This window comes from Phodopus roborovskii, unplaced genomic scaffold, assembly GCF_943737965.1.
Source record: "Phodopus roborovskii unplaced genomic scaffold, PHOROB, whole genome shotgun sequence".
Lineage (NCBI taxonomy): Eukaryota > Metazoa > Chordata > Mammalia > Rodentia > Cricetidae > Phodopus > Phodopus roborovskii.
In genome coordinates this window covers 75032-89240 of record NW_026126424.1, presented here as the reverse complement: position 1 = coordinate 89240, position 14209 = coordinate 75032, and the positions used below count along the sequence as shown (strand labels likewise).

The 14209-nt window shown below is 39.8% G+C and overlaps 1 protein-coding gene and 1 non-coding gene across 2 annotated transcripts in view; one reads left to right on the top strand and one right to left on the bottom strand.

Moving 5' to 3' along the window:
• Tbck (TBC1 domain containing kinase) overlaps positions 1 to 14209 on the top strand; it is a 131353-nt gene that overhangs the window by 94620 nt on the left and 22524 nt on the right. Inside the window, exon 23 of the mRNA XM_051185487.1 lies at positions 9729 to 9904. Coding sequence (XP_051041444.1) covers positions 9729 to 9904 — 176 coding nt within the window. The remainder of the gene's footprint in view (positions 1 to 9728; positions 9905 to 14209) is intronic.
• Positions 10809 to 10881, bottom strand: Trnav-uac (transfer RNA valine (anticodon UAC)). The gene has a single exon. It is a non-coding gene; the product is annotated as a tRNA-Val (tRNA).

Below are 14209 nucleotides of genomic sequence, written 5' to 3'. Positions count from 1 at the left end.
ACATGAAGGAAGGTGGTTTGGAATATAGTGTCAGTGTGGACTGGACGACCTGCCGTGCCCGCCATGCCTCGTTCACAACTGTGTTCTTCCTTTTCTGAACCCAGTTATTATTTAAAACAGAGCTCCTCAATCTAGAGTTAGCAAGATTTTTATCATTTTAAATAAACTTCCTTTCTCCCAATATCAGTTCCAGATTTGGGATATCACTTAATTCAGTGCACCAGAAAACTATTTTGGCAGATGGAAATGATGTATCAGCAAGGGATAAAAATACAAACATGTATTGGATTGTAAGTTGAACTAAAAGTTATCACAAAGCCTTTGTGAAATGAGACTAGTTTAAGTAAATATTGTAACCAAATAACTGAAGAATGAGCCCCTCTTTCCAGGTCAACGAACTGTAAATTAGCAGTGTTTGGTCATCATTGCTTTTCCCAGTGAACCTCCATATTCTCCTCATTTTTAATAGATCTAATGGTTTCCCTGCATCCATCTAAACCTTAGAAATTATAGTTGGTGTTTTGTCCCTGCCTTTTTAAACATTTACTTTTATCTATTTGTGAAATTATGTTGGAGAAAACAGAATTTGTAATGGCATGGCAAATGTTTCCTCCCTAGGTGCAGAAACCCTTGACCCTTGTCATTCTGACTCATCACATTGTCAACACCATCCCTCTGCCTTTACTTTGTGCGAGTATGTTCTAAAAATAGCAGTGTCCTGTAAGTGCAACAAGTGAAATGAACATAGAAAATATGCCCATGGCCAGACAGAGAGAATTATAGAATAAACAGTTGATGAAGATTGGCAAGGGGTGATAGAAGCAGAGTTAGGAGAGTTTTTAAAGGGAAACAGAAGAAAATAAGAGCTAGTTTATTTTTGGTGAAAGTAACAATTGACATGATATAGGGTAGACTGTCCAAAGTTGGGTGGTCCAGACTGGCAGCTGAGCTGATGGGAGCCAGTGGCACATTTCTCCCAGGCAGCAGTGCTGTTTTCACAGAACCTAATCAGCATACCCGCATGCAGTTGCTAGGAAGGCTGCAGTGGTGACAGCTTTCCTGTGCAGCCTGATTTAATTCAGTATCGATCTGACACAGATCCTCTAGCAGTGTTTTCCACCAGCGAGTCTACAGAATACATTTTCTTCATGGAGAGTGATGGGCACAGCCGCCTGACTCCAGCTAGCTAATGAATATCTGGGGTCTTGCACAGACATGTTCCTCACACAAGCTCAAAGTTCAGGGATGTCATTTCATGAATCACTGGCATTCTGTGACATTTAAAGAGAAATGGATCCTGGCACGATTCTACAGACAGTGTGGCAACGAGAGACACCGTTATACACAGGATTCAGGAAGTTTAACGATTTTCAAACTTTCGGCCATAAATGTCCCGTTTATTCAACCCCTAAGCACTACCTATAAGGTATGCAAAGCAAAGAAACAAGTTCTGTGGCATGAGTGCAAAAGTCACATTTAGACCTATGTGTAAAAATTTAAATTTGACTTTTAGCCTGTTTTGCCCACAGATTAACACAGTAATGAGACCTGAGACCAGGGCTTCATCTACAGCTCTCCCTCACAACTGCTGTGAGGGTTTCTCCTTCTTTCAAGCCCAAATAAAGTTCACCTGACTCGTTCTCGTGTGTGTGTGTGCGCGTGTGTGCGCGCGCGCGCGTGTGTGTGTGTGTGTGTGTGTGTGTGTGTGTGTGTGTGTGTGTGTGTGTCTGATGAGTTATGGTTCAGAATTCCTATAGGAATCAAACAAAATAAACACTTGGCAAGGATTTTGTTGCATGCCTTTTCTGCATCACCTGATAGAGGTTATCATGTGATTTCTGTCCTTCTTAGTGCATGTTAACCAATGAATTACTGCCTGCTTTTAAAACAGAGTAGCTATTTCTATAAGTAAAATACAAACACACTTAAGCAACTCATAATTTTGCAAAATTTTTTAAATTATTGGGATATATGTATCAAATGTATGTTGACATTTTATAAGCAATATAGTGTCTTAAAGATTTACTTCATTACAAAAAAAAATGATTACCTGTTACTTTCAGCAAATATTTTCCTGTCTTGGATTGCATGTTATGATATTTTAAGCTTTAAACCAAAGGGGATATGAAGATCTTTAGTTTAATAGCTTTAAAACTGACTATGTAAGGTAAGTACTGATTTAATTCACTCATTACATTATAGTTGATAATTTAAATTAGAATTTCTGTTCTGTTTGATAGACTTTGGTATATGAAATAGTTTATTGAGTTTTCCCTTTATTGGGCCAGTGTTTGTAGTGTGTTTATACAGTACATTTTTAGTAATTAAATACATGTATATAATGTATAGTAATACAATCAGGATAATAATTTCCATTTCTTCAAGCACTAACCATCTTCATATGTTGGAGTTTCATACTCTTTTGGTCATTTTGATATATAGCATTGATTATTTGAACCTACACTTACCCTTCTGTGTAATAGAGAACCCAGAACTAATTCTTGCCCCCCAGCTGTGGTGTAGTGTCTTTTTACAGAATTTCTGGTTCACTTTCTCTAATGCCCATCCAAGTCTCCAATGACCACAGTCCCATTCCGTTTCTCTATGACACTGACCTACAGAAATGTACAGAAATGAGAATTCGTGATGTCTGACTCTAACTTAGCTAGTTCTATCCATGTTGCCACAAATAATTTCATTCTTTATGGCTCAGTAAACAACAGTTTATTGTAGTGAGATAGTCCTTCTGTGGCACTGACCACACCCATTGGGGGGTAGAGCCATGGGCGGAAGTGACCTGGGGAAGGAGGTTGGAGAGAGAGCCGGGAAAAGCTCTCTTTCTGGCGTGACTCGGACAGGAGAGCATCGGGTGGAATTCCCTGGTGTTCATCTGTCTAGGTTGTAAGTTATTTCTCCCTGAATAAACATCTATTCGGCCTATTTGTTTATCCTGATTCTCATTTAACTGCAATAGTTTATTGCATTTATATACACACTATCTTTACTGATTCATCTACTCAGAGCATTTCGACAGAGTCCACATCTTAGGTATTGTAAGCAGCACTACAATGAACATAGGGATGGACGAAGATTTTATCTCATTTGAATATGTTCCTGTGGTAAAATCACTGTCATTATAGTACATCTACTTTCAGTTTTCTAAGGAATACTATACAGTATTCCATAAATCTGTACTAATTTATATTCTCACCATCCTTCCTCCACATCTGTATTGTCTTTTGCTAATTTTGCCTTTTTGATAACAGCCTCTCTAATTGGCATTGGATGACATGTATTGGTGGTTTGTGTTATTGTTGTTTTTTGAGGTAGATGGAGTCCCACTGTGTAACCCAAGGGACTTTTGAACTCACACCTGCCTGCTTAAAACTCACCAATGCTCCAATGCTTTCCCAGCTTTTAATTTGCTTTTCCATGGTTTTTGTGAGACTGAGCATTTATTGTATCTTTACTGGATATTCTTGGTGTCTTTATTAAAAATTATTTGGCTATATGAAAGTAAATTAATTTAAATCTTTTCTGTTTTGTTCATGTATATGTGTACAAAGCATAACAGTACCATACTGTTTGGTTGCAATAGTTTTGTAAAATGTTTTTAAGTCAAATATTGTGATGCCTTTTTCCCATCTCCTAGATTTTTGTACCTTGTCTTGGTCCTTTCTGTAAATATTAGGGCTGTTTTTTATTTCTGTGGTAAAAAGTCGTCAGTATTTTCATGAGAATTGCTTTGAACAACAGAGTACTATGGTCATCTGAGCAACAGTAAGCTTTCTAATCCATAAACATAGGACAACATGAATATTGGCTGCCTTTCTCTTTTTAGCCTTTTCACATCAGTACTTCCTAACTCTCATTTTACAGCTTTTTCAGTTTCTTGCTTACTTGAAAATATTTTATTTATTTTGTAATTGTCATGAGTGGGATTGTATTCCTGATATCTTTTTGAAAAATGATTTTTCTGTCCAACTTCACTAAATTAATTCAACTAACTTTTTGATGGGGGATTTTGATTTTTATTTATGACATCATGTCATCTTCAAAAATGAACAAATTAACCTTATGCTTTATAATTTAATGACCTATATTTCTTTGTTTTGATAATTGAACTTTTAAAGACATTTCTATCTTAAGAGAAATGAAAATGAGTAACTCTCTTTTGGGATGCTACAGGAATAACTATAGTTTTTTTTCATCTTTGACCTTTAATGCTTTGAGGTACAGTCTTTTTAGTCCTAATGTCTTGGCAGTGTTGTGCTTTGCTTTGCTTTATTTTGGAGACAAGGTCTCAATATGTAGCCCTGGTTGCCTTGAAACTCACTTTGTAAATCAGGTTGATGTCAAACTCAGAGATCTACCTACCTCTTGAGTGTTGGAATTAAAAGTGTATACCACCGAGTCTCACTGACAATTTTTATTATAAAGGAATGCTAAATCTTACTGAGTGCCTTTTCTGTATCTATTGAGAAGATCTCCATTCTGAAGGGTGTTGTGTCATTAATCAGTTTGTGGGTTTAGAATCATTTCTTCATCCCTGTGATGGGTCATGCTTGAGCATGTTGTCTGGTGTTTGTAAGGTGCTACTGAATTTGGTTTGCTGCTATTTTGGGGAGAACATTTGCACTTACAGTCACTAGAGGTATGTGTTTTTAGTTTTTCTTTTTGTGAGACCTTTGTATGGTCCTGATACTCAGGTAATGCTGGCTCCAGAAGAATAGTTTGGCAGCGTTCTTCCCAGTTAGAGCAGAAGCTTAAGAGGAATTGGAATAAGTCATTTTAGTGTGACATATAATTTAGCAACAAATGCTCATGTTCTTGAGGCTTTTTTCAGATGTAAGATTTTAATTATTGTTTCAGTGTTGTAGTTCATTATTTGTATATTTAGATTTCCACTTAATTTCAATTCACTTTTGACAGCATGCATTCAGAAATCTATCCATTTTTTCTGGGCATTCCACATTTTTATTAATAATTTCTAGTAGCAGCTTCTTGTGGCTCTTTGCATTTCTGTGCTGTGAAAACCCTCGTGTTCACCTCAGACCTTGAGTCTTCCTTGTCTCCCCTGTTAATCTAGCAGAGAATGTGTCATCTTGTTTGCCTCTTCAAAAACCACAGACTTTCACCGGGCCTGGTGGTCACCCGGCAAGGTAGTCACTCAGCATGGTGGCACATGTCCCCACTTTGGAGACAGACAAGCCTTTCTGTACTAGCTTTAATCTTCAGGCTGTAGAGTAGAACAGAAACCTTCCATATTCCCCACTGAGTGGGTTCTGCTGGTGCCAAGGATTGACTGGACCTCTGCTAGTCAAATTACTACTGTTGCAGAGTGCAGCTGTGCCTTTCCCCACGCTAAAATGACAGTTGTAGGTGAAGCTGGAACTTTGCATTAGGTGTTCCAGTCTCGAGCTGTGGAAGACACTTCCCTAATACCTGCAGGTCCAGCTCATATTGGACCTGGGCATGTAGCAAAGGCATCCTCTTGTGCCGAAACTACAAGATGCTGAGAGGGTCCAGTGAGACATCCACTGCTCCAAAGCTGCTGGCAGAGCCAGGCAAGGTGATATCAAACAGTACCATTATAGAGGAGTCCTTCTTTGGGACAGAAAAGACACTCAGACCAGCCAGCTCCCCAGACTAGACATAGAGCCTCTAAGAACTGTAGACTTCTGTTCTGGGACCATGGGTCTGATGCTGAGTGTGAGGACTGCAATTTCGTGTATACCTTTCCTTAGCATTGAAGGCTTCGAACCAGGGAGATGGTGGGGGTTGCGGATTGTGTTGCTGTTATCTGGGTTGCCTTTCTGACTCAGTGCTTTCTAGAGCTGTGCCACCTCCTAGCTGGTTTCCAGTCTCTCATCCCCTGCCCCCGATACAGATTTTCCTTTGTTCCACAACAACTATATTTGTTTATTCTCAATTTGTGATTCAGAGATTAAATGAACTGTAAAATTAGGTTACCTCTTAAATTCTTTTATCTTCAATGAGAAAATATGAAACATGAGGGCCAATTTAGCTTTACTGAAAGGAGGACTTCAGATTTGTTATCTCATGTTCTGGAATATGCTTTGTTATGTTACAAACTCAAGGTACATCTCCATGTTCTCTGGTTTTAGGGTTGGGTGTGATATGTGTAGCCTTGCTGAGCTCATTAAAATCAAAATGCCTTCACGTATTTGAAAGATGTTAGAAATACAGCTAGGTACATGATGGACTTTGATGCTTCCGTACTCAATGTCCTCATGAGAATCGCCTGGCCTTTCTTTATAGTGCATTCAAATAAGCACTTAGTTATTAAAAACAGCGGAGTATCCCCACTTGGTTTGCTTCCTGTGTTCTCTGCTGAAACCCCGAGTTTCTTTTCACTTGAGTTGTACTTGTTATATGCAGCTATAAATGGTTGGCTGATATGACGTTGAGTAAACATCGTGTCCTACTTCACTTCCCATTGCTGTGGTAAACACCGTGACCACAAGTGTCTTGAGGAAGACAGGCTTATTTCAGCTTACAGTTCCTCATCAAGGGAAGTCAGTACAAGGACTGGGGACAGGAACTAAATCAGAAGCCATGGAGGAGTGCTGCTCACTGGCTTGCTCCCTGTGGTTTACTCAGTCTGCTTTCTTATACAACCAAGGACCACCAACCAGGGCTACACCACCCACAATGGGATGAGCCCTGACACATCTATCTTCAGTCAAGAGATCGCCCACAGGCTTGCCTGGAGGCCAGTCTGACAAAGGTATTCTCAGTTTCACAGATGACAAAAAACTAGCCAGCTAATGTTTCACCAGAAATTAGTCATGGTAATAACAATGCAAGCCTTTTATTGACCTCACTGACCACCTTGTTCTTGGTGTGGTCATAAGAACGAATGGGTAGAACTACAGACTCTCTTCTCAAGCATATACCACAGCTTCTAATTAGAGACTGTTTAGACCATTTACTTGGTACTCTTGGATTACATAGTGAGCAGAGTGATGAAAAATATTCAGAATAACAAGGAACAGCCTAACAAATGTGTTGTTTTGCTAAGCACTTTGACATGTAAGAAAAGAGTGAGAGAGACAACTATTGAGGCCAGAGCCCCACTTCAGTAATGCCCGCACCTTGTGGGGTTAGCGTTTGAGATGAAGTCATCAATTTCATTCGGCGACTTGGCCCCAGAGTCACCTTTGGTTCTATTCAGGATGCAGGGGAGGCCAGCCATGCCCCTGCTGTGTGGAGCAGCAGGAAGTAGCACCTGGCGGGAGTCAGAGGCTCCACCCCGGGGTGAGTAGAGCCATGCTACCCTTTTCATTCTTTACATGTCACATCAGAAATGGACCGGGTTCTCCTCCTATTCGAAAGTCATTCCAAGTAAGCAAGCAGCACCCATGCCCACCTACTTTGTCTCCTTGCCCTTGTCTTTACCTTAGAAAACACTGACACTAAAGCTGTTCATACTAAAACCTCCATCTCTCCTCTCTTCACTGCAGACAACTTTAACTGGGTGTGTGTGACCTAGTTCTGGATGCTAGGTTTGCACTGATCTACCTGTGTGGGTGTGTCCTGCTTATGAGGAGGCCTACAGTGATCACCAGGCTTCTTGAAGCAAAAGTCAAATAACAGAGCAGTACTAAGCAGGTTTCTCACCTTTGTTCAAGGGAGGAAGGAGGAATTTGGGAGTGTATTCCTGCTTATCAGAAATGAAGTCACAGAACACTGGAGTTAAAATAAATAATGGTGTCATTTAGCCTTTCTTTCTTCAATTATTCAGGAAAAAACTGAGGCCCAAAGGATGAACTATTCCCGAGCTGATATTGTAAATCAAAGGGAAAATTACTACCTTTGAAGAAATTTAGTTCGCACTTAGTTTTTATACAGCACATCTGTGAAATTTTTAGCATGAAATCCTAAATCACTGAAAAAAATTTCTGTCTCTTTGTATTTCATACTCACATACATTATCTCTCTTCTATTTAGGGGAACAAAACCTCTCCAGTGTGAAAAATGCATTATGCAGCCTCTAGAGCAGAACAGCTATTTCAACCTCTATTGCAGATGCCGTTTTTGAATCTTAGAAACAGTAACCTCTGTTCCTCTAAAAATAAGAAAGATAAACTTAAAAGGTGCTACTGGAGCAATATATTGTTTTAAATGTACAGAAAAAAAATACCTTTGCAGATGGTGGGGCTTTTCAGAGTAATATTCTTACAGTGACTTTTCTCTGAAAGCTCAAACAGGGTAGTTTATGTCTGAAGCTTTTGCAAAAGGCAGTCCTTCATACATGCACTTGAAATATGTGTCCTTCATACATGCACTTGAACTACGTGTCCTTCATACATGCACTTGAACTACTGAGCCCTTCAGAGACTATTTGGTAATTACAGGGAGAAAAATAAGAATTGAATTTTTTTCTGAAAACATTTCAGCTCTCTCTTCTAATACTACAGCATTTAAAACTGTCTCAGCAGTATAGAGCTATGACTACCAAAATCAATGTTTTTGCCAATTTTTCTTTTTTTTTTTTTAAATTAGTTCACTTTTCTTAAGAACTTAACTACAGTTCTATGCTGATATCTAATATGAACCTCCACCTGTGATTTCTCACAAATTTCTGTGTCCATCTCTAGCTATATTCTTAATACTTTCAGTGTGGTTTACTCTGTCATGCTATATTTCACATGTCTAAATCAGAATTTACCTTTTTCTTACCCACTGTCTGTAACTATCTTTTCCCAAGCCTCATGTTTAAAACTTAGAGCCAAGATATGCTCATCATATTTTCCCCTGACCTGTTTTCTTGTGTTTCATCTCATATGTCTTCCTTTACTTTTCCATTAATTCACCCAGTTTTCCTTAGTAGCTACTAGGTCTCAACTTTCTGGTAGTTTGTGAGATGCAAAAACCAAGTATACAGACTCATCTGAGAGAGCACCTACTGACTCCTGAGATCTCTGTGTCAGTGACTCACAGAGCAGGGAATTTGAGGCCAAGACACTGATTAGACACTTGTGAATTGAACTTGGAGGGTAAATATCTCAAATAAGACCCTTAATAAAATTCCTGTTTCAGTCACACCAGTGAGGTGCATTAGTGAGCTCGAAGTGAGGTGGGGTAGAAAGCTGAGCAGCATAGCAATAGCATATCACAACACGAAGAAAGGGGCTGAGAAAATACCCCAGTCCATACAGTGGCTGGTGTGCAAACATGAGGACCTAAACTCAGTCCTCAGGGTACAAGTTAAAGAGTCAGGCATGGTGCTGTGCCCGTGGAGTCCCAGCTCTGAAGACGCAGAAACAGATGGATTCCCTAGAGCTCACTAGCCAGCCAACCTCATGTATTCTCTATCTCCAGAGCAATGAGACTCTTTCAGAAAACAAGGCATTAGATCCTGAGGAGTGACCCCTGAAGTTGGCTTCTGGATGTCACACTCACACATGCACCCTCATGCATGGGAGGGAATAATTCTTTTCTCTACTAAATAACACAGAATGACTGCTGATGTCGTTGGTGTCGATTAGTCATGTACCATATAACAGGTTAAAGATGAGGCCAGTTTCCTAGTTTGACAGTATAATGGCTATTTAGTAAGAATCACAGTTACACTGTAGATTACCAAAATGAGTTCGAGTCCTCTTCCCCTTGGGTTATACTAATGGTATAAAATGCCTGTAGTTTGTCTCTGTAAAATTGTCAATATTTTTGTTCTTTGTACTCTTTTTTTTTTTTTTCAGTCAAGAGAATCCATCACTTTGAATGACCTAAAATCAGAAGTATCACCACGGATTTCAGCAGAGGACTTGATTGATTTGTGTGAGCTCACCATGACAGGCCACTTCAAGACCCCCACCAAGAAAACAAAGTCTAGTAAGCCAAAGCTCCTGGTGGTCGACATCCGAAACAGTGAAGAGTATCCTTGCCTAGTGCTTTGAAAGGGCGGATTTGTCCTTCTCCTGTGTTTTTCTTTCTTTATACAGGGTGTGTGGTGAGAGTAGTGAACATTTCTGGGATGCCTCTGGACTTGAATAGCTAAGTAACTCTGAAACTATGTGCAATGAATGGCCGTGCATATTAACTAGACCAAAGTTATAAAAATGTTTTCCAAACAGTAGGATATGTGCTCTTTCTCTCTCTCTCTCTCTCTGTGTGTGTGTGTGTGTGTATGTGTGTGTGTGTGTGTGTTTCTCTGATATATAATGTGCTTCCATATATCATTTGGTTTCTTCTTCTAAAAAGCGATGCTGGGGATCAAAGCTAGAGAGCCAGGGTACTGATGATCTTAGGAAGCACTCTACCACTGGCCTATGTCAGTAACCCCACACTTTTTCTTTTAATATCTGTTTTCCTTTTGTGTATATGAGTGTTTCGATTGGAATTTGAGCAAAGACAGAGTATGTATTTTTTTTATATATTTTGCCTACCTCAGAACCAGAGTGACCAGATCGCAACATTGAATTCATATTTACTAAAATGGTGAAAACATTGGCTTATAGAGAGTATGTGCTTAAATGGAATACAAATGTTTTTAGGAAGATTTTACTATAACTTACTCTGTGATTTTTTTTTGTTTTTGAATTAAGGTATAAGGTATGAGTCATTATGAATATATGAATTTCTCCATATGTTTTCATCTTGTCAGAATCCCATGATGCATACACTGATTATTCCCTAGTGTCTAGCTAAATGGCTATCCTACCTTCTTATTAAAAAAAAAAAAAAAATACAGGGGATCAAAGCCAGGACATTAACTGTCCTATGACACTCTCTACAGACACTGATCTACAGATACAGCCATCATACTTTTATTTCTGTCATGGTTCCACTGGGGCTTGAACCCAGGACCTTCTGTGTGTAAAGCAGATGTGATAACCACTACACTGTGGAACCCACACTCACACTTTTAGTTTTAATATTTTAATTTTGTGTATATGAGCATTTTGCCCAAATGCATGTGAGTGGGACTGGACTTTCAGACACTTGTGAGGCACTCGCCAGCCCCATACTTTTTCTTAACAGACCAGCCCCTTCTTAAACAGGATTTTTCTTTTAAGAAAAGGTGTAGGAAATGAAGAATTTTGTAACTTTTTTGGTTACCTTTTTGTAGGCAGGCTTGCATTTTACATACCAACCATAGATTCCCCTCCCACTCCCTCACCAACCCACCCACCCCCATCCACCACTCAGAAAGGGTAGGGCCTCCTATGGGAGTCAACAAAGCCTGGCACGTTCAGTTGAGGCAGGACCAACCTTCCTTTCCCCCCAAACCCCCATCAAGGCTGAGCAGGTATCCCACCATAGGGAATGGACTCCAAAGAATCAGTTCGTGCACCAGGGATGGATCCTGGTCCCACTCCCAGGGATCTGGGGTCCCTTAGAAAGATCAAGCTATACAACTGTCACCCACATGCAGAGGGCCTAGTTCGGACCCATGCAGGTTCCACAGCTCTCTGTCTAGAGTTCATGAGCTCCTACCAGCTTGGTTCAGCTCTCTTTGTAGAGTTCTCCATCATGATCCTGACTCTCTGTCCCTTGTTCATATAGTCCCTTTAAATTTTCACATTTACAGCATGTAGTAAGTATAAAAGCAATAAATTAGGGATACCCTATTGATGCAATCTTACATGTCAAAGTCTGCATATTTTCAAGTGCATATCTTCAGTCTATTTTTTAAATAAAATTCAAACCATGCTTTCTCAGAATTTAAAAAGCAGTGTGAAAATCTTAGGTGACTTAACAATACAATTTGAAAGCTCACGATTTCAAATATAATTCAATTTTTTATTTGTTTGATTTCATTTTTTAAGACAGACTCACATGTTAGCTCTGACTGTCCTGGAACTCACTCTGTAGGCCAGGCTGGCTTTGACTCACAGAGATCCTCCTGCCTCTGCCTCCTGAGGGAGGGAAAGCACTTTGCCACCACACCTAGCACACCACTCAATCTTTTTTCAAAATGTTCCCTTTTATTTTCTCCAAGTCATACAAGCCTGAGTTTAGAGAAGGTAAAAACATGATATGCGTAGGTTTTTTTTCTTTTATTAAAATTTTTATTTTTCTTTTATTTAAATTTGAAACAAGCTTGTTTTACATGTCAATTCCAATTTCCTGCATCTTTCCTTCCTCCCCTGTTCCCCCACCAACCCCCCATCCCATCCCCTTTCTGCTCCCCATAGTGTGTGAGGCCTTCCACAGGGAGTCTTCAAAGTCTGTCAAATTAATGACCAAACAAAAGGTAGTTTTGAAATAGTGATATTTCTCCACATATTGTCCTAGCTTCTATTTCTGTTTAATTTGGAAGATAAGGTCTCCCATGCCAGCCTCTAAGTGGCTGCAGAGCACCAGGCTGGCCTAGAACTAAAACTGCCTGTACCTTCCTGTGCTGGGATCCCACAATGTCTGCTTTCTGCTTTGTTTTATAAGCCAACTAAGTGAGAGATTATCAAACAAAAGTCTTACCCAAATACGTAAACATTTTTCCTCATTTGTGTTTTAGGGATAATACATTTCTAAAATTACATTTCAGTCTCATCTTTTTTTTCCCTATGTAAAATAATTGAGACACTTGGATGTGAAGTCGGGGAGGCACTCTTAGGCAAACGAACTGTGTGCCAGTAGATTCCAGGAGCTGCCTTTCCAAATCGCCTAGGACGGCTGTTGGGAGTCCATGGATGCTGCAGTCACAGCTATTGTCCGCGTTGTGGTTACATGTAAAGAGTTGTGATTACATGTAAAGAGAAGTGCATTAGCAAACCAGCATCAGTTGCCCCTGCCTGTGTCTGAGGATGGCAAAGGCAAACAGTAGGGGGTGCACAAAATGCTGAAGGCTGTAGCCAGACTGCACACACTAGGCAGTAAAGCACAACCCCAAACACATAGAAATACCCACAAAAGCTTTGACATGACTGCCAGAGCCTCCATAGAGGTAAACAGCATTGTTTTCTGCTGAAATAATATTTTACTTCTGTCTGTTTCTATAAGGAAGAAACATGAAGTGTTTCTAGGTAGAGCTTTTTTCAGTATATCCATGGAAATTTTGGAGAAAGGCAATAGAAAATGTTTCTTGTGTAGCGCATAAACTTTATGAGTAATGTTAATGGTTTCACAGGTAATACCCAGCTCAGTTGTTGACTTGGTAGCTATAAATATTTAGAGTTTCAACTTCTCTGTAGTCCATGTTAAAGGTGGCCTTAGTCATGCAAGTGTGGGCCCAACTGACGTCATCTGTAAACAGAAATACTTTGAAGGAATGTTAATCTCAAGTTGCTTCAAGTAAAGGCTGAGTTTTACAACTTTATTCCTAAGGCTCTTAGGAAAGAAGCAGGGAAGGGAGGAGGGAGGGGAAGATGGAAGAAAAAGGAGAGTAAAAGAAAAATGGGAAACACAACTTCAGGCTTACACTCACTCTAAAACCAGCCCCAGCTGTTTTCATTATTCACCATATTCAATGAATGCTAGTAATATATTTTATTCAATATTCCTTAAGAATTTATTTCTAAAAATATTTTCAAAGTCCTATGGAGAAGCTGTGATAAGAAGAAGGAGATAAGGTTCTTCGAGATTTTGCTCATCCCATGTAAGTTTGTATTCAGTCCATCTAAACCAAACATTCCATCCATGTCTGAACGGGTCTCCCGTAATGTGGGGCGTATGGTAGCTACTGCTGAGGAATATCTCCACTGCTTGGACTAATAGTTGTTAGAGTTGCATTTTAGCAGTTGGTGCCATTTGCTGTTTTAGCCCTGTATCCAAACCAGTTGGTTCTGTTTAAAGACATCTGCTAGGCAACAGGGATACAAAGTTAAATCCAAGCCCCTGTTCTCCAGTCGAATGGACTTTTTAAATAAATAGAAAATGGCATCACACTGAAATGAGTCACATGTCATAGAAATACAAGGAGGAGAACCTGAACCACGTGGTGGCTTCTAAAGTTCACGTAGATTGGGTGAGGAAAGGGATAGAAGACATCTGAGAGTAAGAACACAGTCCTTCCAGGATCAGGTCCAGAGAGGTCAAGGACACATTTAAGAGATTACACGGAGATACAAAGGAACCAGCAGCTCAGGCCTGTAACCTTAGTGCTAGCCCAGGAAGCTGGCAAGGGAGGACAAGGATGCAGAGGCCCTGTCTAAGTAATTAAAGTGTTTAGGCAGAGAAAAATTGCATGAACCGGGCAGAAAAGCAGCCAAATGGTTCTGTTTGAAATGGGAACTATCAG